Source organism: Lethenteron reissneri, chromosome 7 (assembly GCF_015708825.2).
Source record: "Lethenteron reissneri isolate LAM-NWPU_2019-01 chromosome 7, ASM1570882v1, whole genome shotgun sequence".
NCBI lineage: Eukaryota > Metazoa > Chordata > Hyperoartia > Petromyzontiformes > Petromyzontidae > Lethenteron > Lethenteron reissneri.
In genome coordinates this window covers 3,554,103-3,581,590 of record NC_083785.1, presented here as the reverse complement: position 1 = coordinate 3,581,590, position 27,488 = coordinate 3,554,103, and the positions used below count along the sequence as shown (strand labels likewise).

Genomic DNA, 27,488 nt, shown 5'->3' with positions numbered 1-27,488 from the left:
TCCTAGGAAATTGTGTAAATTTGCATGAACGACGCAACAGAACCATAATAACGTTAATATAATAATCTGGCAAAGTTGTGCAGTGGTTTGAGTAACACACCCCCTATCAGAAGATTGTCAGGTTACGTTCTGTTGAATGTATTCTCAGACTACCATGCCTTCCTTTGTGGTCCGTAACATAATTTCCCACTTTGTGAAGTAAGCCATATTTGTCCAGTGTAGAAATTGGCCCCTTGATAACTCTGAATGGGAAATATCACCCCTGCCTCACGGCCACCCAATGGAAAATAAACACATCCGCACACTTTTTTGCCTTTAAATGTGTACACAGGGTAATGTTAGGTACGGGACGAATTGTAGTTAACTCTCGATTATCCATGGCTGAAGTTATCCGTGCTCATTCGCAACTGCTCCTGACACATGAATGGCTCGTGGGGCCGTGACTCAGTGCCCATGCCAGTAAATGATGAATACGTATCGGCAGCCTTGTTTACATGCGTTGTTGTTGTTGTTGTTATCTGGGCCGCCACTGACCCCAGTGGCATCAAATTACCAAGAGGTGGCTGTAATAATAACAACGTTGTTGATGATGATGATGGCGGTGGTGGTCTTTGTTTACGCGGGTGAGTCACTTGCATTGGGAACTTTGTGACCCATACCATTCATGAGAGTCGGGGCGTGTGGGAGGAAACTGGAGTGCCCAGAAAAAAACGGACGCATGTGAGACAGTGACACGGTCAAATGTCCACTCAGGTATATTCAAGGGTCCATTGCCGCACTGCTGTCTCTTGCCTACAAGGCCTGGTATTCCATATGAATCCCCCATACAAGAACTAACAACGACCAACCCTGCTAGCTTTCCGCAGTTGGAGGATGGTGGGTACGTATCTGGGTTATTTGGTTTTGATGAAATTCTAACCCTGTACCTTGCAATGTACATAGAATGTCCTCGTTGTGTACATGTTGCTCTCCCCCCCTGCCCCCCGCATTTAATTTAAAGGTAACTTATAACGAAATAAAACAAATATTAGTGGAAGAATACGAGTGGAACGTTCAACAGATCTGTGTTTATCGAGCGCAAATGTTGAGGCAAGCATGGATCAAACCGAATAAATGAAAAGGTAAGCCAAAGCAGGTTGCAGTGCGTTTGAAAAACATTTTTTTTATATAAGAAAACAAACATATGAGTGTCACTAAAGAGGAGACGTTTCAACAACGTGTTTATGACCCACTGGATCGTAAACACGTCCACTGACAAAGGACATAGAGCAAAAACTGAAAACTACGGAAGGAAGCGTGAAGAGATGCATGCTGGGAATTACACCGAGAGACAAGGATCACGTGATGTTGGCTTGCGGAGGACGCGGGGTCACACCCAGGAATCGGACCTCCATAGAGATGGAGCAATGAGATCAGCTCATGTACAAGAGCAAGATGGATCATGGGATCGTGGCACCGTGAGCGATGGCGCAACCGTGGGGGACCCTTCATCCAACAGTGGATTGATCAAGGCTGTTGATGACATATTCCAACACAATCCACAGCATTAACATTGGGACATGAGTGTGAATTCATCCAGTAGTTTACCAGTGCAAAGATGTCCTTCATTTGAGCCCTATGTTACATGAGAGCGTTCTATTAATAACTGCAATAAATACCCGTCAATCTGCAACCAGTCGCGATAATGTATTCCACACTCATTGGCCTACTTCGTAGCCTTTTGCCTTGAACAAATTGACTGGACATTCATTAATTTACCCTGAAGAAATGCAAAGTTTCACATTGACTGGGAAAAGTTAGCTCACGTTAAACTGTGCTCAATGCATAATCCAGCACTTAGGGAAAATTACAAAAAGCTCTGGAAACACATTGCGCTGATGAATTTTCCAATAAAAATAGGGTACGTGATGTTATTGCATGTCTGCTTCGTGTATATTAATTTGGTTGATTGGCCAGAGTAAGTGTTGTGTTGCTTCAGTCGTTTAGCCAATCACAGAATGAGGTAGCTTGTTTGTGCTGTCTTTTTTACAGTACGATGTGTGAATTGCATATTTCACCAATTACATAAATTCATTCCACGATCTTGTGGCAGGATAAAGTATCTCTATAGGACAAACACTGTTTCTTTTGCCACTGGGTTGTATTTATTTCATCCACCCCAGTGGGATGATCGGCTGATTCAACTTCACACCGTCATTTGAACTCGCAACATTCTGATTGCCAACCACTTGCTCAGGTGTGACTACGCTCCTGTTATGTTGACAGAGTGGCCTATTCTGGTTTTTACCAATGTTTTACTTATGTCCGAGCACTGAGTCAGCACCATCTCGACATCTTGAATTGTGATCCCTGGATCAAAAAAAGTATCAGGTTTGATGATCTTGGTTTAATCACCAATGACTGCACACCAATATAGATAACTCTTTGTTAATCTGCCTGCAATAAAACTACCCCATCATAATCATTAACAAGCACAGCCTTATCAGTGGAATGTGTAGTAACAATCTTTAAGTTAAGGTTTTGGCAGTCGGCACTCTTGTTTTAGAGCAGAGAGGAAGAAGGCAAAACGTTTTGACACGTTCTAAAATAAACCTTTAGATATAAATGTTTGACAAAGGAATGCGAGAGTAGCAAGACATTGGCCAAATATATTTTTAAGTGCTATGGAATGTGAAATGACTGTTAATTAAAACTGAAATAAATGATCCAGCCTAGGTCAGTATGTCCATGATATATCATGGCTCTGGTGCTCTTCACTGTCAGTGGCCCACAGCTCCTGGTAGAATTTGCACATTTTGATGGCTCGATTTAATATCTCCATAAAATAAGTTTGGGTGACAACATGTTGACTTAAGGCTATTAAAGTGGTAATGCACTACCTTATGGCGGCACGGAAGATACATTCTATCGTGCCGTTTTGAGGTGTGGTATGAGTGGTATATTCCAAAGACATTGGAAATCGTCCTGGGTTTGTTTACTTATTTCAGGATATTTCTCAATTTATTTTAATTAAAGAAATGCATTATTCACAATCTCACGCATACCGTGATAATCATCGTGTCCAGGTCAAAAGTGTTACTCTGCTCTTCCCCTATACTTTGAATTCCGACCGCTGGTTGTGTTGTTTGTTTTTGTAACTTTCTGACCCGCCCCTACTGGATAGCTGTGAAAAGTGCTTCATAGCTCATCAGATTGCTCCAGGATTAATAGTGCTTTTGATTCTGAATATGCATTGGGCAGGGTTCTCTCCACTCCAGAGCGGCTGATGAATAGCAGCCGCGTGAATTTTCAGTTTAAGTTGTGCCGCTGTACATCAGTGAAGATACTGTTAAATATATATCCTTGCCCAGATGACCATTTGAACGCACTCATCTCGCTTGATGGCACTGAGTCATTGGTAGAAATTCCATATTTTTATGGCAAGGGACCACTATGTATGTCCATGACTGATAGACTATCCAAAAAGTGATAATCATATTTATCCCCCCCCCCCTCCAAAGTGCTGCTGATAATGATTGGCTGAGTTCATCTACGCATTGATATTAAGAGTAATAATAATTTGTCCGAATGTTCAAAAAAAACATTTATTTTAACATTTGGGATGTTTGAGCACATATGGAAAAAAAATACAGAGCTGGCTGCATCCAAATGATCCGCGGGTTGGATCGGGTGGCTCGTGGGGTAAAGGGAAGGCCGGAAGTCGAGACAGATGATCGTGTTCGGGATAATCAAACCCTCAGAAACTCTTCACTCGGTTAACAGTCGTTAGCGTCCCTAGCTAGCGTAGGGGTGGAACGGCTGGCGCAGTAATTACCACGCTGCGTTCTTATAAACCCCGGCCATGGCTAGCATCAGTGACACGTGACATATGAACCGTTCCTCGGTGATCCTACCCACAAATCCACACTCACCAACACAGTGGAGGAGTACGGCCAAACAACCTCAGCGATTGAAACGTAAATCAAGTGGCCCTTCTCCCAGCAGTCGATTGACGAAGGACTGTGTCAAATGACAATGTCTGTAGGTGTAAGGTCACTAGCACTGGGAAATCCTGTGTTTTCAAACAAGTTTGTTATGCGTTGCATGTATACACTACAAATATGTGTAGACCATAAACACACGGTATTATATTTTCATTTCACACGTGTGTGGGTGTGTGTTATACGGACTTTGGGGAATGGTTACGTAGCAGTTAGCGCCGTCCGCTACGAGCCGGGTACCCGAGTTCGATTCCCGCTCACGGCCAACACCATTGATAATTATCTGAACCGGTTCCTGGGCCGCCCCTAGGTCGACGCAGGCCTCAAATGTGTACCCAGTGCGGTGTGTAGTGAACATCGTCGCCGGGGGAGATGAAGGCGGCCGGGCGGTGTTAGCCACCCACACTCCTCGTGTGCTGCGCCGGCCTTCATAGGTGCTCGGTAACAGCACTTGCCCCAACAGTCTTTCAAGGCTATACGGGGGAATTTTGTCTTTGTTTTTGTACGGACTGCACTACATTCCGGGTGCACACCTGAGCGATCAGTAGCGCAACCGAATTCGCGCAACTCCATCACCGCCTGCGCCCTGCTTTGTCCACATCTGAGCGATCAGTAGCGCAACCCATCACCGCCTGCGCCCTGCTTTGTCCACATCTGAGCGATCAGTAGCGCAACCCATCACCGCCTGCGCCCTGCTTTGTCCACATCTGAGCGAGCAGTTGCACGGCGGAGAGATTGAACGGCACGCGCCTCGGGATCCCGACAGCCAATCGTAGATCGCAAATGTGCGGCGCGCGATGAAATACGTTGCTACAAATCACCGAGCAGACGAGAGACGTTTTGAAGGGGAGTCTGTCTGTGCTGCGAGCAACCAGTTGAACAGCTGATTGCAGCTGGTTGCTGAAACGTCACGATCTGAGTGATCCATAATACAGGTTTTCTAGGTTCGATCGCGTAAATATAGAAATGTATCGCTAAACCCGCCACCACCCGAAACAGACGAATTTTAAGATTTGTCATGTAAACAGAACGTGCCAATTTGTTACTAGAACAGCACTAACCGGTGTGTTGGAGAGCCAAGCCACAACATTTACAATCTGAGTACGGCGTTTCGCCAGTCATTACAACTAGCTTCATCAGGCGACAGTCAGATTTGTGAAGTCTTCCTGTTTCGTTCCTTAGAGGGGTAGATGTGATGACGTCACTTGTGCGAAAGCCTACGTGTTCATCTGAGTGATGTCCATGCTGCGCAACTGGCCACTGAGGTGTGGACCCAGACTAAAGCCTGCAAATGTAGAAGGCTCTACACGAGTATAACGCATCGATGAGGGATAGTCATGATTTTGCGTAAGCACTTGACTCACAATCTAAAGGTTTTGAATCCACACTTCCATCAGAGGTAATTATTTATCCAGAGGTCAAGAAAACGAATACCACTTTGTGGGAAGTCATCCATGCTCTGATCCCTTCTATGAGAATGTGGAATTTCTACCCTCATCTAATTGCGACCAGTGGCAATTTATTTGATTTACTGAAGCTGAGATTTGTATTTGTTTTGTATATTTCACCACACCGTGTAAGATGCAATTCGTCCACCGGCAGGTCACGTGTGGTGGGTTAAAGTGTGGGTACTCCCACCTATTTTAATGTCTGGCCAGTGTGGAAGAGTAGGCCAAATCATGTTTAAAGATATTATCTAGAGTTCCCCCTCGTTTAGGCCCTTCTGCCAGCAGTAGCATGAGCAATAAATTGCATGGCTGCTCCTTTACATTCCCTTTGCAACGTACACTATACGGCCATATGGGTGTGTGCGCTCTACTTAGATCGTGTTATTGAACTTTCAAGTGAAGGTGTCCACAAGCCCAACTCATCTCTGTTGCACTTCAATGAGGTGCCATACCCTGGCTTGCCAGGAGTAGGCGGTGCAGTAAATGTGGGCTCCATCTGTATGGGATAGAGTGTTGCCCCCTCGCACCCACGTGTTTCTCTGGGTGCTCCGATTTCCTCCCACATGTAAACACGTATTAATTGGCCACTAACACCTTAATATATAGAGGACCACAGAGCTTGGGGGGGAATTTGGTGCCAGCTCCCGCTTGTCCGTGGTCCCTCCTCGTGCCTCTTGACTCATTCTCTCCCGTCGAGGGCGAGCGAATGCTGTGTGTATCAAAAACTTGAAATTGTGTGTTGCAGAGCAAAGTAACGACGTCGCCATGGGTGAGTGAGCAGTGAGTGCAGTGCCACCTCTGTTGGCGATTCTGAGCCAGTGGGATGGAATTCCACATTGTTCTAGTGGAGCGGGGGTGGCGTTTGCCTAAGCAAACTCGGCAAAGGCTGAGGTTCCCCGTGTAACTCACCGGGGTTGTGGCTCCATGAAAATAATATGGGTGCACCAAATATCAGCTCGATGTCAGATCCTAAGATCTCGTCATTCTAGTCGGTAAATGCAGAGCCCATCTGCACTGGCCACACGTCTTGGAAGGGGTCAGAGTCCCCACACTTTACCCCACCACACTCGACCAGCTGATCGAAAAACAGTCACTGCCATCATTCTAATGATACTATTATTCAAATAATTTTAATTGAAAGTCGCCTATTCACCTAATTACTTTGCTGCAACTGCGATACAGTCCGGTCGTGTCGCTTGCTCATCATGTCACGTCTCTACTTTGGTCACGTGACGCGCCCAACAATAATTCCTGCGTAAGGCCCTCCCAAAGGGCCCAGCACAGGGGTCGGTAACCAAAATACAAGAAGTGACAATTCTGTCCGAATTCTGTGTGTAAAAAAAGAAAACTCTATTTCAAGAACTGCCAATCCACCGTGGTGAATACGAGACGGTGGTGGTCCCTTAGTAAATAAAGTCGCGAAGCAGCGGTCCTTTAAAGAGCCGCGTGTGGTTCCTGAGTCGGCGGGTTTGCCGATCCTTGGGCTAGCAACCAACCACCGCTGCCTTCACTCGGCTGCAATGTTTTTAGTTTTGAGCCGGATCTGGATGATGAAATACAACGAGATACGCGCAGCCCACTGGGTTATTAATCGCTTCCAATGCGATTCACAATAAATCATTTGACCCGCGCCTGCCAGCGCATCTCCACGAGCTCGGCACCGACTACATAATGAATTCGTCCACGGCGGAGCGCATGTGGAATGCAACTTATTTGTTTGCTACGCGCTGAACAATCTACAAGTGAACATTTAGGATTAAATTTCTGCCCCCACGTGCAAACAATGTGTTCTCTGCCTCCCTCCCCGCCCCTCCATTGTCCCCACCCCCCTGTTGTGTTACGTGATGGGAGGGGGAGACAGGAGGCATGGCGGTGTTGTTTTGACCTGCCCTCCGATGAATATTGTATGCGGTGTAAGGGTACTTACTGTTCAGGTGTTACACGATTATCATCAACACGGTGTGTTATTGCCAGTCATAAAACCCATTCAGATGCAATGTCTCAGAGCTATATGTTGTACACTTAACACTTATAGTGGTAAACGTGTGTTGGGTCGAGGGCACATTCGGTTTTTTTTTTCATGTTTATTGTTTGTTTGGAAATCATTTGTTACTCAAAGTCTATTTCGAGCGTCTCGGTGTGTTGAAATGAGCATTTGTGGCCAGCGATCATTTCCATTTATGGCCATCTGTGATTTTTTTTGCACATCTCCGTGGCAGGGAGAAATATATCCAGATAATGCTATTCATGTACTATTGTAAATGTTATAAATTTACCGTTTAAATAAAAATCGTATTTTCTTAATTACGAAAAAATTATTTCAAATTAAGTTTAACTTTACCAAGATTGTGCTGCAATAGCAATTGTATGATCGGCACCTATTTTTGAGAAGATAACCATTACAGTAATTGGATTACTATCAGCCAATACTGACTGGTAATCTCAATATTAGTTATTCTGCTGAGTGATGAAAGGTTCCCTTTACTTCGCATAATTCGGGTTGAACACGATGTTTTAACTTTCAATATTCACATACAAAAATTACAATAATTACCCCCGAAAAAAAATGAGGATTGGGCACGTTCGCAGCTTGGGTGACTGCATTATTTTCCAGCGTAAGTCTCACTCACCGAAACATTACGGTAACTACGTTTGTCTAGTGATCCGTATTTACACTATGGGGACCTCATTTGCCAGTAAAAATATGATAATTGGTTCTTTACCCTTCTATCTGGCAACAAAACTGACACCTTTTTGCAAGGAGTCATGTTTGCATAGACCGCAATACCTGCAGTCATAAATACAAACAAAAGACATAACTCTGATAATGTGCACTGTCCCTGAAGTTGATTGTCTCGGGTGTGGACCAATCAACTTCAGGGACAGTGCACATTATCAGAGTTATGTCTTTTGTTTGTATTTATAACTGCAGGTATTGCGGTCTATGCAAACATGACTCCTTGCAAAAAGGTGTCAGTTTTGTTGCCAGATAGAAGGGTAAAGAACCAATTATCTGATCCGTATTTGTTTTGGGATTGGGCCACGTGGTGGTAGTTTTATCCCAAAGTTGTTTCCATTAGCCCTCTACCACCCGACAGAATTGTCACGTCGTACTCTGATTGTAAACGTTGTGGCTTGTCTCTCCAATACACCGGCGTGCTGCACTAGTGACGAATCAGCATGTTCTGTTTACGTGACAACCCTTACTTTTGGCGTGACAACCCTTACTTTTTGGCTGTGACGGGTGGTGGTGGGTTTTAACGACACATTTATATATTTACGCGATCTAACCCCAAAAAACCTCTATTACGGATGATTGTCACGTTCACAATTATACTATTTATACGGAGTGGTAGCTCATGCAATCTCTCATTTACTTGATACAGCTGTCGTGGCTGTGACGGTACCACCTGAAGACGGAAGCTTGTGTTGCCTCCGAAACGTCGTGATTTTTATTTTATTTTAATTAACTTTTTTAATGTTTTACCTACGTGACTTTACCGAAAAAACCTAAGAATATTTATACGTGGCCAACGTGTTTAATAAATTGTGGCCAACAAAACTCGCCGTCGTCGATGGTTTAAGACGTTTTTCTGTTGCCTTGAAGAACATGAAGGACAACACACTTGGGAAAGAGATTAATTTGGCCTAATAAGAGCTCATCAACAAGCCATGCCCGCCTATGGGCTGCTATATTAACGCTCTGAGGGTTAGAGGCTCGGAGAACCACAACTGAGCCATGGCGCTTTTGTAAATTTCAGCGGCAGAATTGCGATTGGATAATGTTAATGGTTTATTAGACATTTGCATACCACGTGTTACCTTAATACGTTGAGCGTCACTGGCGTGATGGTCTAATGATTGTGAACGGACTGCAATGGGGCATTTAGTGCACCGTCGTCGATGTGGCGTTCCAACTTGCAGGAGTGGAGCTTCTGTTGGGGAGAGAAGAGTTGGCAGTGCAGGTCCAACGCGAGTCTCTTTTGCATTGCGTAGACCTATAGACCTATTGCTGACGTGAAAATAAAACTGCTTAGTCGAGTGGGAAAAGAGTTTACTTCTCTTTTAAATCAACTCGAACTTTTGGCATATTGCCGGCTGTGTTGAACAGATTATACACTCAGCTAATGGTAAGACAATAAAGCTAAACTGATGGGCGCCTGGATAAATTGAGGTACATTTAAGGTAATTCTCATTCGCGAGCGTTGTCTGTTGTCTTGGCCAAGGCTACCCACTATCATCCAATATTACTGCAACATTCCTTGTCTGATTAAGGAAGCGGGCTCTACACGTGTAATTTCCCCATATACTCCAGGACTGACATTGTACATAAGCAGGGCCCAGTGTTAAATTGACCAACCGACCAGATCGGAAGGTTGCGAGTTCAAATAATTGTTGTAGATTGACAGCCCCCATCATCCCTCTGGGGGTCGTGAAAATGGATACCACTTTTCTAAGGACGTCAACAGTTGCTATTCTGTGGATTGACCCATCCCTGCAACAGGAATGTGGAATTGCAACCAATGGCTCAGAACAGTAAACGGAAGACGAATCACCACCTTCAATGCTCATCTGAGCGAGAAAAAAATTGCACTTTTGAATGCCCATTGAAGCAGGAGGCTGCTTAGCCTTGGCAACAGCAGGCACGGCATGCTCAACACGCCACCGATTTCCATAGCCCCGAGCCATAAAATATGACTCTGCACTCTCGCTAAACCCTAATCGAGGGGCCAACGTAGCAATCGATCCTGACTGAATCCGTGCCATGGCTCCCTGTGACTCGCCCCCATTCATTTGGTTATATATAGACCCTTTCGTAATCAAAAGGGTGTGTGCATCAGATTTAGCTCTGGCAAATCCCCACAAAACCAATGGCCGTTTCGGATAGAATACCTCAAGCAAATGCGCTCACCTACACCTAGGAGAAATGGAGAGCGAGAGACCAAAATAACGCAGTTGTTTAATTTCGTTCATCTTTCCCCGTATAATGTGAATGAGATCTGCTCATATGCCGGCAGTGAGAACAGATCGAAGCTTTTCAGGACCACGAAGGATAATGCCGGTGTGGGGAGGCCTTCATTCAGCAGTGGAGAGATTATGGCCAAATGATTATTGTGACGGATTGACCGTGATGCTTGCGCACCTACGGTTAGCACGGTTGGCTAGGTGCGGTGCGAAAGAAGCCCGACGTACATACATGCGTCAAGAACAGCACCCACACTTTCTCCGACCAAGCCAGGCAAAGCCCATCTTAACCGGGAGGAATATAGGCGAGGTCAAAGATCGTGGGGCCTCACCAGAGGTTGACCTGTGATGCTTCCATAGGAACACATTCCTCCTGCGGAGGGAGCTGGTAGGAACGTTGGGTTGCTCGGTCAATGGGCAGGGTCAACGGCGGCGTGGTGTATTCCGCAAATATGGGCGACTGTGAGGGCGGGCACAAGCAGGCGTGAGTAGGTTAAACGTTAGGTTTTATAAGGGTACCAGCCCCTTCCCACCCAGCCCCACCCCTCCCACCCCCCACCCAGCCCCACTCAGCCCCTCCTCACCACCCAGCCCCTCCCAGAGGTCGCAATCGGGTACCCGATACCCGTACCCTACCCGATACCCGGCTACCCGTACCCGGCCGGGTACGGGTACCCGTTTGCGACCCTGGTGCGGCCGTAACGGGTAAGGAATCAAAACCCGTTTGCGACCTCTTGCCCCTCCCCACCCTCCCCTCCCCACCCACCCAGCCCCTACCTTTCCACCCAGCCCCTCCACACCTTCTCCACCCAGCCCCACCCCTCCCATATTTGGAATGCACGACGGACACAAGAATCCCCTGTGGGCTGGTGTAACCAGGAGGTTCCAACCAGTATATTCCACCTCTGGCTCAGAGGCTTTATCGGAGACGAGCACTGCACCAAACCCGCCACAGCTCCAGACGTAACGGGAAATGCATGATAGCAAGCAGCGAGTGATTTAATTTCATATAGCGGCTATTCATGGCAACATAATTCCACAACGCTGTAAATTAATAATATACAATGACCAAATCCCATGTGCGCGGTTGGATACGCACTCACACCCACACAAAGCAAGCAAATGAAAACCCTACTTACCAAAGCGAAATCATAAAAATGATGACGAGTTGTAGCGTGAGTCCACCCAAACCGGTTCCTCACTTGGTAAATCCAGCGGTGGATTGATAATGGGCTGTGCATGTACACACCTGATGACGGCTGCTTGCGTTGTGGCCGAAACGTCGTGAGAATTGTATTTTATTATGTAAAAAAATGTTTTGTATTATTATTTTTATTTCCCTTCTACGTGACTTTACCGAAAGAACCAAGAAGATGAATCCCTGCAGTCACGAAAGCTTTAAATCGAAATTTAACATGTACGTATCGTTTACACCCTATGAGAATCTTGATTTGAAGCTTTCGTGACTGCAGGAATCCATATTCTTTGTTTCTTTCGATAAAGTCACGTGGGTAGAAATAAAATAGAATGAATCACGACGTTTCGATCACAACACAAGCGACCGTCATCAGGCGGAACCGATACAGCAGGACAACTGCAGATTTAGATCTTTCTCCGAAATCAGCTGTTGTCCTGCTGTATCGGCTCCGCCTGATGACGGTCGCTTGTGTTACCCTATAAGAAGCTGATTTATTAATGCGGCGATAACTCCGCTGACCACCGGAGATAACTCTAATTGTTAACAGTGTGGGTTCACTCTCCAACACACTGGTGCGCGTTTTGCTTACGTGACGAACCTTACTAATTGGCTGTGTCGGGTGGTGGCGGGTTTAACGACACATTTATATATTTACGCGATCTGACCAAAAAAACCTCTTATGTATAATACTGGTCGCGAAAGCCTAAAAACCCTCTACTCCGCCATTACCCCATTTTACAATTTCACCCAACACAAGTCGGGCCCAGGGCCAGATTAACGCAGCAGGAGCTATATGGGCTTGACCCTTGAGCCCCCCACCCCCCCCCCCCCAAGCACCAACATATATATATATATACAGCACTGCTTTATAATGGTTGTAAGGCAATGCAGTAGCACTAATTCCACAGTAAAATTCGGTCGTTAAAGCAGCAGCATCAATATGCGTACCGCTGCCGGTCATGTTCCGACATGAAATTAGTTTTGTTCATTTTAATGTTGATCACGCTTTGCAATGCGTACATAACATAAAAAAACAGTGCTGAAACAACCAAAACACTTAATCACATTCGTCTCAAAATGTAAAACGTAACAGTAGGTGACGTTTCAAACGATTCCTCTTCTTAATATCCAATTTGACACGGTATAATTTTATGGGGGGTTATTTTGTTGTTGTTTGCGCTTGTGAAACTGCTGCCAACTCAGTCACCAAATCATTCGTGAGGTAACCACGGCAAAATAACAATGCGGCATTTGGCATGGGTGGCGGTAAACTCCGAGTGGCTCGCAAGCGGAAGGTTGTGAGTTCAAATCCTGGTTGGAGTTTGACTTCATCCCTCCCGGAGTTGATACAATGACTGCGACTTTGTGGGGAGGGTAAATTCACCACACCGTCCCAAGTGCCATCATAACCAGGAGCTGAGCGCTGTCTCAGTGTTCATTGTACAAATTGGAGCCCCCAAAATTCAAATTTTCCTCCTCAAAGTAAATTTGACGGTAAAGAGACTACGTGCCACTGATGTGAGCCCCTTTCAGATGCGCTTCTGCGGCCGTCTGGAACGCTCGTCCTTCAGATATCAGGAAGTCACTCGAGTTATGCACTTTTAAATAATCTAGGTTGAAAACTAATTTCTTTAGAATTGCTATTTGTGTTCAGTTTGTCCTTCCCGCCACACCGCCGATTAGCACGGCTGGCTATGTAAGGTTCGAAAGAAGTTCAACACACGTACAGGTCTTGGCTGCTCCCAGAGATGCCAGTCTTCATATCGGTGCCGCCGTGTGCGCACTCCTGTATGAATGTTGCGCTTCTTTCGCACCGTACGTAGCCAACCGTGCCCATCGAAGGTGCGTTAACACCCGCCTCCGCCTTGAGCCCTGCCAGCCAAACATCCCCTATGATACTGGTAGGAACCTCCTGGTTACACCAGCCCACAGGGGATTATTGTGTCCGTCCGTCCGTCGTGCATCCAAAAATGGGAGGGGTGGGGCTGGGTGGAGAGGGGAGGGTGGGGAGGGGCTGGGTGGGGAGGGTGAGGAGGGGCTGGGTGGGGCTGGGTGGGGAGGGTGGGGCTGGGTGGGGAGGGTGGGGCTGGGTGGGGGGTGGGAGGGGTGGGGCTGGGTGGGGAGGGGCTGGTCACCCCGTGGTGCCCTTATAAAACTCAACGTTTAGCCTACTCACGCCGGCTTGTGCCCGCCCTCACAGTCGGGCATATTTGCGGAATACACCACGCCGCCGTTGACCTTGACCATTGACCGAGCAACCCAACGTTCCTACCAGCTCCCTCCGCAGGAATGTGTTAAGACCATTGGCATATCCAGGGAGTGGCAATTCCCAGCGCCTCTGCTCTTTGTATTTAGATTGTTGTCCTTCCCCCGCACCCTCGATTAGCACGATTTGCTACGTACGGTGCGAAAGAAGTTCCACACACATGATCAAGTGAACCCAGCTGACGCAACCTGTTTCCTGGGCGGCTAGATGCTGTTCGTGCTTCTGCTGGTCGCCTCGAGCACGGTGCGCTCAGAACGCCTGCTGTGCGACGGAGAGGAGCAAGCCAACTTCACAGGTGAGGGCCCAGCGAACAACACACACCTGATTCTAGATTTGAAGCTTTCGTGACTGCAAGGATTCATACTCTTAGTTCTTTCGGTAAAGTTACGTAGGTAAAAAATGAAATTAAAATTAATAAAAATAAAACAATAAAAAATATAATAATAATCACGACGTTTCGGAGGCAACACACCTGATGATGGAGACTTGTGTTGCCTCCGAAACGTCGTGATTTTTTTTTTTTATAATTTTTTTTTTTTTAATTTTTTTATTGTTTTATTTTTATTAATTTTAATTTCATTTTTTACCTACGTGACTTTACCGAAAGAACTAAGAGTATGAACACACACCTGCGCATTCCGCCACCGCCGCTGCTCCTGCCCTATAAACTTTCCGTTTAGTGTAAAACGTACACGGCTCGCTGGCCAAAACACATATATGTTTCTAGCACAGCTGCTGAGCACAGGCCAAAAGCATCAAACGGTCAAGGCAACAAATAGCACCGTCACAGTTGTTTGTCGTAGATGAGAGGGTGTAACACGCCCCCTGCATTGGTGCAAGGTTATGAGAGTCTGGGAAAAGAGAAGACGGTTGGGCGAATTCCAAATTTGTTGGAGGAAAGCTATTGGGAAGAAAACAAAGGGAACAATGTACGGATAACTAGGGCGTTTGATTTGGCTATTGCCACAGTATTGTATGAATGTTGAACTTCTTTCGCACTCTATGGGGACCTCGTTTGCCAGTAAAAATATGATAATTGGTTCTTTACCCTTCTATCTGGCAACAAAACTGACACCTTTTTACAAGGAGTCATGTTTGCATAGACCCGAGCTCTCATACTCTGATGGTGCATTGTCTTTGAGTTGTGCGCCTTTTGGCGTCTTCTGGTCCAACCCATGTGAGACTAGGCTCAAGGACAGTGCATACATTATCAGAGTTATGTCTTTTGTTTGTATTATGACTGCAGGTATTGCGGTCTATGCAAACATGACTCCTTGTAAAAAGGTGTCAGTTTTGTTGCCAGATAGAAGGGTAAAGAACCAATCATCAACTTCTTTCGCACCGTACGCAACCAACCGTGCTTATCGTAGGTATTATCTCCCTAAGCCATCCAACCGCCTCGCACAGCATTGCAGTGTGGTACTCTGCGTTCTATTGTTAGTTCTCTTTTACTTCGCTATGCCTTCCTGGGTATGTTGACGTTTGGCGGAGTCAGTGTACATCAGAACGGCTTGTCTTGGTAAGTCGTTCCGATGCATTGACGCAATGTGCTCTCCCATTGTTGGTCTGTCAGGCTTTATACAAGGGGGATTTGCACACCGCAAGGGTAGCCGTGTAGCGCGATTGTCATTGCATTTGCCGCTGTGCCAACTCGTTCCAGCAAACATGGTTTAATTCGAGCTACCGCTGGCGGATAATAGATTGCGTGTGTGTGTGTGTGTGAAAACTACTCAAAGCATTTCTGTGTATTTTAATTTCGATGCTCAACAATCTCGAACATCATTTGCAAGTGGAGGCTATTGTACGATCGTGACATTGTGAATCTGATAGTCTGAGCCAGGTCACATTTTGCCGCACAAAACAAATCTGTTTTTCAACTTAATTCGATCAAGCCAAGGCCACGTGGGATTAATTTGGCAGATGTCAAAGTCAAAAGTGTCCCCTGCTCAAATGAATATCGAGACGGTACTTGCCTCTCATTCGGGCCCTAATCAATGTATCGACATTCCCAATTCCTGTTGCCAGAGCTGGGCCATCCAAAATATAAACATTGTCATCGTAAAGTCACGTAGAAAGGAAATAATAAAATAATAAAAATAAAACATAATAAAAATTCTCACGACGTTTCGACTGCAACACAAGCAATCATCATCAGGTGTGAAATCCACAGCAAGAAAGTTTGAAAAAAGGAAAAACCGCCACTTTTTTCAAATTTTCTTGCTGTGGCTTTCACTCCTGATGATGATTGCTTGTGTTGCAGTCGAAGCGTCGTGATAATTTTATTGTTTTATATTTTTATTATTTTATTATTTCCCTTCTTCGTGACTTTACCGAAAGAACCAAGAAGATGTTTCCCTGCAGTCACGAAAACTTTAAATCGAAATTTAATTGTCATCGTAGTTTGTCCGTTGTGAATAGGAGTTCACTTCGAGCGCTGCATACAATGCAATGGCCATGCTATGGATTGACTCAGGGCTGGCATGTGAATTTGGAATTTGCAGCACTGCCTCAGGGTGGGTTAGCAAAGAGGTTGGCATAATCCCAAACACATTTGAGCAGAAATCCACTTTGACTTTCATCTAGCTTCTGTCATTTAATATGTTGTATGGCTGTGTATTTGGAATCAAAATGCTATGTTATACTTATTTAAATTACTGCTCCAGCTGCCAATGCAATGTTGATCTGCATACAACGTTTTCCTTGTTGATGTTGGCTTGTTATCCATGCTTCAACAATACATGTTTTAGTTAAACCAAGTTTTGGTCCGTTGAATATTAAAACACAGCTGCCAATTAGCTGAACGCTTAATGCCGTAACAACGAAGAAACGCTTGCCATGCTCTGCTCATCGTTCTGCGTGCATAATTTCGGCATGCAGAGAACTTGCTAAGTAGAAAATCTGTACCCGTGTGTATCCAAATTAAGCTGTGCATAGCACATTAAATAAGGTCACTTGTGTATTTTTGAGGGAACATTACTTATTGATTTCTGGCACTTAAATATTGGCCCCAATGCGAACGTACTGCGGCCTATTCCTTCTCAATGTCAAATGGACTCGAACATCGATGCACAAATGGCGTCTGTTCAGATGGAAATGCGCGTAAAATATTGCATTGCCTTCATTCCTCCAATTTCCTTTCAAACATTAGACGCAATTCATCGCGTTTACTTTGCGGCATCGATAAAACGAACTTTCCATTATTTAGACGCCAAAGGATGACGTTATACAGCGTTGCATCCTGCAGAGCCGATGCATCGGGAGTTCGTTTTTTGCTGCGTGCCCTTCCACGCCAGTGGATCTGACAAGACGACACTGTGTGTTGTTCGAGCTCTTTACTCGCGAGTAGAAGGTTGCAATTGCAAATCCTCGTTTCGGGTTGACTCGACAAATCGTCTTTCACATACTCAGCAGCGTGAGCGTCACACCTTAGAGGAAATGAACGGTGGTCGTCACCTGGAGAGACTTTCCCCTGCCGCAGAAATGTGGAAGTCCCATCGCTCACGCAAGGATGTAAACAGGAGCTGAGCCCTGCCTCAATGGTGATAAAAAAAAAATGCTTTAAAAAGGGAAATATGCAATTCACACGTCGTACAATCATCATCCCCGCCACAGGAATGTGGAATTGCAACCAATGGCTCAGGGCGATAAACAAGAGCTGTGCACTGCCGACAATGCTCATTTGAGCAAAACACACTTTGACGTTTGAGCAGAAAAGCAATTCCTGTAACCATTGATCACAAAAAAATACCGCTTCATGGGAAGGTCAAAACTGCTTGACCTGTAGAGAAACTGTCCTCTGCCAAAGTGAATGTGGAATTTCTACCAAAGTTTCTATTTAAAGCTTTCGTGACTGCAGGGATTCATCTTCTTGGTTCTTTCGGTAAAGTCACGTAGAATGAAAATAATAAAATAATAAAAATAAAACATATTAACGTCGTGAAAATTATTTTATTATGTTTTATTTTTATTATTTTATTATTTCCATTCTACGTGATTCTACCAAAGTCTCAAGGCCACCGGGAGCCACACGCAGGGCCCCCCCCTGCCCCCGCCCAGAGGCTCGCTTGAGCGTGGAGGCACTTCGACCTCTTGAGCTGCTTTCATTAACGTCGATTTGTGCAATTAAGCGGTAATTGAGCGCCCATCGCGTAACGAGTACGTCTCGTCGGCGTCCAATCGGGAGAAAAAAAACGGCGAGTGACCGGCGCGCGCTGATGGTGCTGCCTGAGCGATGGCGACGGGCGGGGGGGGGCGAGACCCGGGAGCTCAGTTTCCCAGGGTGAGTCACTCTCCGGGCCCGCTTTGAGAACGGTGAGGATGATAAATCTCGGGTACGGGAGCTCTGCTCACCCGGTATCACCACCCCCCCCCCCTTCCCCCCGGCGGGGAGCGTTGGCAGTGACACACGCGCAGGCCTTGATTCCCGAAAGGTCGTATGCGCATTTTTTTTCCGGAGCACCGCCTCCCTCGAGGGCGCCATCGAGCAGCCGACGCGCGGTCGCAAGGCACCGTTCCCATTTTGGTGGGGTTTTAACGGCAACTTCGCCAATCTTTTGCTTCCACTCACAGCAGTGTTTCCAACCGCAAAAATATTAACCAGGTCAGTTCTTGGCTGTAATTTGTACGGCGCTAAGGAATTAGAAATATCAGTCGGTAAAGGAAAACGGTAGAGTTGCAGCCCTGCAATTTCTTACTCGTGCCACTGCTAACGAAAGTTCTTCCACGAGAGAAAGCTCTCGAGAGGTGGGCATATTTATATTTTGGCCGACCCTTTAATGCCAGCCAGACGTTTTGGAAAAAATCGGAGTGCCCACACTATACTCCACCATACGCGACCTTGCTGAGGTCGCATTATCAGTGTTCCCATGTACACCGCTAAGCGGACAGATGCGGGGGGGGGGGGGGGAGATAGGAGATTGCCCAATGTTTCAACTGTTACAAATCAAACCAGGGACCTCAGGATTGCAAGTCCAGTGTGCTAGCATTTACATCAGGCCAGCACCTCTGCAGTATCAAGAGCAGTGGTTGTGTTCGTGGCGACACTGGTACCTGCTGCTTGTAAGATTCGTGCCAAATAGTCTCTGTTTAACAAGCATGGTGCAGTGTTTCTCTTCGTTGGCAGTCCTGGAAAATCCACTTTCCCATTGTGGGAACCATCAAAGTAATTCGAGTGCGTGACTCGCATTTGGAAGGTCTCAAATCCAAACTCATTAGCTGTCAAAAGATTGTCAAAAAATAAGCAACACATTTTGGGAATATATTTAGCAATACACAAAGGTGTGCATTTCATGCCGAAAAGCTCATCGCCCTTTGCGTTATAAAATACCATCAGTTCGGAAGAACTGCATTGTGGTCATGTTTCTGTTTTTGATGGGTTTTTCCATCATTATCAGACTTTAACTCCTTGGGAAATCGACAAGTGTATTCCTAATATGAGATTGGCTCCAGTCATATGAATGTAGAGCTGTCACCACTGGCCCAGGTCCACGAACAGACTTATACTACGTCATGCTCAATTCAATAGTGAATGCTTACATCTTTTACCTTCTGTAAATACTTCCTTATCTTTTTCCCTATTGCATTCCAATTTGGCTCTCTTCATCATGTCACGAGACGAATAGTCACCTCGGAATTTCCACAGAGCATTGAATCACTCGGCATTAGAGAATGATCCGCAGAAGATGATATCACAGAACTACCCTGAGATTCCTTCAAGTGACAGGTTATCCACTGCAGGTGCGCTATGCTCTCCTGCAGGTTTGTCACGTGTCAATCAAACCCATTTTTCTTTCAAATCGAGCGGGATTTTCAGCAAATTAGGTGAAAAAAAAGAAATTCAATGAGATGAGCTGTTATCAACTGGATGTAGAATATTACCTTGCTACACTGGAGAGCCCAGTTTAATCACAGATTACTGAAGCCCAGAGTTGATTCCAGGATATCAGCAGTACCGGATCAGTGCCTAACCCCCTAAGCCACCTCGTCTGTAGTTTTTTTTTTACCTTCTTAAAATTATACACTTGGACCAGAGGCTTCCAGTGCATGCTATCTGCTGTCCATTTAACACCCATAAGTCACGCCTCAGCAAGAGCGTGTTGTCGCCCTTGGCATTTTCCGGGTTAAATAAGGGCACAAGCCGCCACTAGCTACAACATCCAGTGCCACGCGGTATGGAATCTGTGTGATTTTCGAGCATATCCCCATCTGTTGTTTGCACGAGCCATAACGTTTAGAGCCGCCGCATGCATTTAGATTTTGCTCGTTTATTTCATTACGCTGAATGTACAGCTCACTATGCACATGCGGTGGCAAAACGGTCCGTCTTGTGTTTTGCATTGAAGCGCAATGAGAATTAGTTGAACGTGGCATAATTAACAAGGGAGAAAATTATGCACATGCATTGATTCCGTCATAGAACCACGTCCACCAACACCACCACTAACACCACCACCACTACCTCTACCAGCACCACCTCCACCATCTCCACCACTACCACCACCAACACCACCACCTCCACCACCACTTCCACCACCACCACCTCCACCACCACCACTATCTCCACCACCACCACCATCACCTCCACCACCACCTCTACCAGCACCACCTCCACCACTTCCACCACTACCACCACCACCACCTCTACCGCCACCACCATCACCTCTACCACCACCAACACCACCACCACTACCACCACCACCTCCACCACCTCTACCGCCACCACCACCACCTCCACCACCACCAACACCACCACCACTACCACCACCACCTCCACCACCTCTACCGCCACCACCATCACCTCTACCACCACCACTACCACCACCACCTCCACCACCTCTACCGCCACCACCACCACCTCCACCACCACCACCACCATCACCTCCACCACCACCTCTACCAGCACCACCTCCACCACTTACACCACTACCACCACCACCTCCACCACCTCTACCGCCACCACCATCACCTCTACCACCACCAACACCACCACCACTACCACCACCACCTCCACCACCTCTACCGCCACCACCACCACCTCTACCACCACCACAAACACGACCACCTCTACCACCACCACAAACACCACCAATACCTCCACCGCCACCACCACCTCTACCACCTCCACCACGGTATACGAATACGTATAACATGCCATGACGCACGGACCAGAAACACGGACATCCAACAAAGAAAATGAAAAGACGTGCAAAATATGTTTTCAAAGAAGCTTGCAGAGGGGTGTGCTTAGAATTACGTTGAGATACAGAATGAAGAGCACGTGGATCCGAGGGGGCAGGGCAGGTCGCTAGATATGGGACTATGGGAAAATTGCGGCAACAGTCATCTCCTTCGGCTGGCTGCCCTAAGCCATTGATGGGAATTCCACACTATTTTGATTGATGATCCATTGACCCTGGCAGCAGTCTCATTATCGTCATCACGATCCGTGGGCAGATGGGCCGTAGGTGTCCACTGCACATTACGTCCTTTGTTTCCACTTTCCTCTGTTTTGTACCAATATGCTCAAGTGATGGCCACTTCTTTATGGCACCAATCCCTTTCTATACCCTTTGGTTTTTTCGGTGAGGTCACGTGGGTATAAAATAAATCACGACGTTTCGGGCGCAACACAAGCGTCCATCATCAGGTGGGAAAGCATGGTCTGCTGCTGAGGCAGACTGTTTAAAAAGGTTTGAAATGGGTGTAGCCCAAGGGTCATAAAGAAGTGGCCGGGGCTAGTGATGTTAATGTGAGGGATTCGAGGGCACGGAAGTTGATATATTAGTGTGAGAGATTAGCATGTAACTGTCGAAAAGAAGAAGAAGAAGAGCGGCCTCCTCCACGAGGGAGTGCAACCCAACGGGTGTAATCTGAACATCACGCGAATCCCTCACATTAACAACATGCTAATCTCTCACATTAACATAACCACTTCCATGCCCTCTAGTTTCTCACATTAACAACATGCTAATCTCTCACATTAACATGGCCACTTCCGTGCCCTCTAATATCTCACATTAACATCATGCTAATCTCTCACATTAACATAACCACTTCTATGCCCTCTAGTTTCTCACATTAACAACATGCTAATCTCTCACATTAACATAACCACTTCCATGCCCTCTAGATTCTCACATTAACAACATGCTAATCTCTCACATTAACATAACCACTTCCATGCCCTCTAGATTCTCACATTGACAACATGCTAATCTCTCACATTAACATAACCACTTCTATGCCCTCTAGTTTCTCACATTAACAACATGCTAATCTCTCACATTAACATAACCACTTCTATGCCCTCTAGTTTCTCACATTAACAACATGCTAATCTCTCACATTAACATAACCACTTCCATGCCCTCTAGTTTCTCACATTAACAACATGCTAATCTCTCACATTAACATAACCACTTCCATGCCCTCTAGTTTCTCACATTAACAACATGCTAATCTCTCACATTAACATAACCACTTCCATGCCCTCTAGATTCTCACATTAACAACATGCTAATCTCTCACATTAACATGGCCACTTCCGTGCCCTCTAATATCTCACATTAACATCATGCTAATCTCTCACATTAACATCATGCTAATTTCTCACATTAACATCACTAGCCCCGGACACTTCTTTATGACCCTTGGGCTACACCCATTTCAAAGATTTTAAAACAGTCTGCCTCAACAGCAGACCACGCTGTCCCACCTGATGACGGACGCTTGTGTTGCGCCCGAAACGTCGTGATTTATTTTATTTTATACCTACGTGACTTTACCGAAAAAAACCAAAGACTATGGATTCCTGCAGTGACGAAAGCTTCAAATCAATCTCTTTCTGTCGTCGTCATTGTCAACCCATTCTCTGTGAGCTCTTCTTCTATTTCCGGTTCCTTCCATTTTCCCGAACAGCACACTTTTTGATTTTCCTGTTGTTGTCCATCCTACATACGTGTCCAAATATAGTGCCAGTTTCCTTCTCGCCACTGCCTGCATCATCAGGTTGTCGACTTCTTCTTCTGTGTGCAACCTTTTTCTTAACTCTACGTTGGTCACTCTTTGGGTGCAGCAGTCTCTCTATTAGATAATATTTCTAATGGCCCTACGTTTGAGCAGCAATTTGTGTATGTTTGCAAATGATGTCATGAATCTCCATACGTGTGCCCTTCTATAATCAATAAAGCAGATTGCATTTGGAGTGCAATAAAAAAAGTTACAAAAGTCTTCCTAATGGGATATGTTCGTTAATATGTATGTGAATGTGTGCGTGGAATGTTAGCGTTTTGGCCAACGATGTGTTAGGGAATTTGGTGTGATTGCAGATAAAAGTCAGTGGGCGGTTGGTTTATGAATCGGTCTTGGGCTTCGTATGGATTTGCTTAGCAGAAAATATGCGTGCAGTGTAGTGCGTTAACCTTAGCTCCTTAGAGACAAAGCTGCCAAGCAATTGGTGTTACTATCTGGCCTCATGATGTACGGATGGTGCTGGCCTTAATAGATACTTGATAAAGTAATTTTCCCAGTCTATATGGGTAAATGGAAGCCTCCACTTTTGTTTCCGTGCGTGCATGTAGGTTCATAAATTGCATCTTGTTGTGTCTCTATTCTCCCAGCTGAAACCTACATTTTGAGAATCACAATACAGTATAATCTTACATTGTAAGTAGCATATGGGCAAAATGATTAATAATACTCCAAAATAGGCGCATGTTTAATCTGGGAAATATGTAAACGTGTTTTTATGGGAATGTAACATACGTATTGCTTACAAAATAAACAAATATCACTCTGCAGGCCCACTGTTTACAGTTAACATGCTTGTCACTAAGAATAACTACGTGATATTTTCTATCTGGTATTTTATTACGAAATTAATATCACTAAAATATCGTATTTATGTTGTATTTACATTAAACATTGTGCTTTTGTAACAAACAAACAAAAAAACTCACTCTAGAACGAATATAATGTAATATTATATGCTTAAAAAGCTGAAAAGTATAGTTCATGTATGATATGACCCAGGTAATCCATCTTTCATGCCGCGCGAATTTCCTATCGGTTTTCATCAAAGACTTTGAAAGATATCACGAGTGCGAACGGATGCAGGGTGCGTGAGGTGTGGGGAGGGGGGGAGAACGGCTCGTCCTTGACCTTTAATCCTGTAAATCAATCTCTGGGGAGGCGACTTGGTCGTGAGCTGCCCTTGTAAATGTCATAAAACGTTAGACACCATTGCCCGCTTGCAAGGGGATGCCATTAGGACTCGGAGTGGATGCACACGGAGTGATGGGACGCTCACCCATGTCTTCGCACAGATGAGATCCGACACTCAATATCGGAGATTAGACATGTTAAGCTGCGATGTTCAAGTCAACGTGTCACATAAAACGTCGGTTTTCGGAGGCAATACAATGATCCATATTTGGGGGGGAGGAGTGCGGGGTTTAGGGGGAGTAGGCTTAGAAAATATGGTTCCACGTGACTCCATCCTCAAAGGAGCGCTGCACAGTCGTCATCTACTCTGCTGGGCCTGGAGCCGGTGATGGGAATTCCGGATTTAATGTACTGGAAGTCAGTCCCTCCGCAAGACCACCGCTGTTGACTTGCCACAAAGCTGCGTGCTTATTTTATTGGCCCTCAGAAGGATGATGAGCTGAGGCAAGCCCCCTCCCCCCCAGCCAACATAGAGGTTTTAAATTTCGATTTAAAGCTTTCGTGACTGCAGAGATTCATTTTCTTGGTTCTTTCGGTAAAGTCACGTAGAAGGGAAATAATACAATAATAAAAATAAAACATAATAAAATACAATTCTCACGACGTTTCGGCCACAACGCAAGCAGCCGTCCTCAGGTGAAGAACAGGTCTGTCGGAAAGACAGCGTCTGAATGAACACCACCAAGCTTGGCAGTGTATATTTAAGCTGAGTTAGAGGAGGAGGGCGCCTAGACAAAAGAATTTGCACACAAAAATCAACATAGAGGTGTTTTTGGTTAGATCGCGTAAATATATAAATGTGTCGTTAAACTCACCACCACCCGACACAGCCAATTAGTAAGGTTTGTCACGTAAACAGAACAAGCCAATTCGCTACGAGTACAGCACGCCGATGTGTTGGAGAGCAAAGCCACAATATTTACAATCTGAGGACGACGTTTACCCCCCCTCGCCCCTACTGATGAGGGCTTTCTGGTAGTGAACCGAGCGATCCTCCACTGTTCAACTCAGCAAGACACGTGTGCTCATGCGTGTAAAATAAGACTGGGTGGAGAGTGGACATATGTAACGTTACATTTGCTAACTTTAATCTAAATTATCCCATGGTTGTTATTGTTTGACTGGCATCACACTGGGAGTTTTGCACACAGCGTTGTAATACGGTGTTTTTTTTATTATAATATTTGCTGGTTTATTCCAGGATGTTTCTGTTGCGCGTCGTCGCTTTAAGATGTTCTCTATTCATATTTTGTTTGTTGCGGTTGCACCCGACTCAAGAGCCGCATGGCTCGCAGGGCTATACCTAATAAATGAAACTTTAAACTTGAAATGCCCACTGAATTAGAAAAAAAAGATAAAGGCGCCGCCCTGCAAACTGCTTGCTCGCCACACTGCTGCTGGAAGGGCCTGGGCCTATGTACGTTGAACTTTTTTCGCACCGTACATAACCACCCGTGCAAAGGGAGGGAGCTCTGGGGAACTCCACAATAGGGTCTTGTATATATGTTTGCAATCATAACGGCATTGTTATATTAACGTGGCCTAGACCTCCTCGAGGTCAACTCAGCCTCAAAACGTGAATGGTACAGTATGGTCAACATCTGTTCTGGGTTCCATGCACACATGGATCTCTTTGCGATCCACTAACCCCACCGCAGTAGCACGGGAGTGGTGACGCACGTCACAACCGCAGGCTAGTTTGAATTCGTCATCACTTGGGGACTAATTAATGCCGTGTGCTCGTACAAAAATATAGAGCAATAACGAATACACCTGTTTCGAGAGCCACATCTGGGTCGTACTGACAGATTCCACACTCGGGATCCAGAGACGCCGATGAACACATCTGCGTGAAATATCGGAGTCACAACGTGCGAACCGGACGCCCTTTTATCTTGACATTAACTGTGGTGGCAAGGATCGCTTGGGAGCTATCATTTCTAGTTTAACAAGGGGGGGGGGGGGGGAGAGAGGGATAAGCTCCTGACAGGTGTAGTTATTCAGGTGCTTTCAGCTCCCTTGCTCCCACTGGGATAACAGCGAGTTAAAACGAGTGTCGAATCTTTTTTTGTTGTTTTATATACTATGTTCTGACTGCGTTTCAAGTCACGTACAAATTAAAGTCCGTGATATCGTTGTTCAAATGAGCATCAAGGCGGTGCTCGTCGCCTGTTCACAGCCCCTGGAGAAGCAGTGGTGGAAATTCTAGATTTGAAGCTTTCGTGACTGCAAGGATTCATACTCTTAGTTTTGTCGCTAAAGTCACGTAGGTAAAAAATGAAATTAAAATGAATAAAAATAAAATAATAAAAATCACGACGTTTCGGAGGCAACACAAGTCTCCGTCATCAGGTGGGACCGTCACAGCTAAATTTGCTGTATCAAGTGGGCCTCAATGTCATAACCGGGGTGTTCCACTTGATACAGCAAATTTAGCTGTGACGGTCCCACCTGATGACGGAGACTTGTGTTGCCTCCGAAACGTCGTGATTTTTATTATTTTATTTTTATTCATTTTAATTTCATTTTTTACCTACGTGACTTTACCGAAAAAACTAAGAGTATATAGTGGTGGAAATGTCTCATTCCTGTGGCAGGGGCGAGCCGTTTCATTGGACAACCACGACTGGCTTCCCCACAAAGTGGTCATTGTTTTATTGACCCCCATAGGGATGACGGGCTGAGTCGACCCACAACCAGAATCTGAGCTTGCAGCCTCCGACTGTGAGCCCCTCGCTGTACTACGAGCCACCAGGCCGAGCCATGAGACTAAGAAGTTTACGTAAAAATCTATTTCGGTGAGCAACGTAGAACTGTGGATCAGAGAATGTGCCCCAGAAGATGACATCGAATAACTTCTTGCGAGGTCACTTCATTCGGCTTTTATTCAAACTACATGGCACATATTTTATATACTTCAACATTTTTTTTAATCTAAATGCTCAGTTACAAATGCTTATCCAAATCAAAATGCAACATTTTCAGAGCTAGAATAAGCCCACTTAACATATGATGACGGATGGGGTAGTGTGGATTTTGTGCCATCAGTTGCAACTTTGTTGTTTCCATCAACGCGAAGAACCTGGTCTCGAGCATGCAAATTTTGCAGTACAACGCAATGGCCTGTTGTGGAATATTAGTCCCTGTGTTCCACTTAAACAAATATAGCTGCGAGATTGATAGCGCTGTCTCAGCCCAGTCACCAGTGCTGTACACACACAACATTTAATGTTGCACTTCATGTAATCAATCCCCAACAGGGAGCATTAATTTAGTAGTTAAGCACCGAGTGAAAACTCAAATCATCCATTCTGCTGTGCAGAGAATAATCTAGTTGCCATTCAATAATGACCCTTTTTATGGATGTGGAACTACAGCCCATGCACTTTAATGTCATAACCGGGGTGTTC

General features: G+C 45.5%; 1 protein-coding gene across 3 annotated transcripts in view; it reads left to right on the top strand.

Moving 5' to 3' along the window:
- LOC133355939 (corticotropin-releasing factor receptor 2-like) overlaps positions 1 to 27,488 on the top strand; it is a 104,118-nt gene that overhangs the window by 27,517 nt on the left and 49,113 nt on the right. For all 3 annotated transcript variants that reach the window (XM_061573386.1, XM_061573395.1, XM_061573378.1), the window contains exon 2: positions 14,065 to 14,152. In XM_061573386.1, the coding sequence (XP_061429370.1) occupies positions 14,065 to 14,152 (88 nt within the window). The remainder of the gene's footprint in view (positions 1 to 14,064; positions 14,153 to 27,488) is intronic.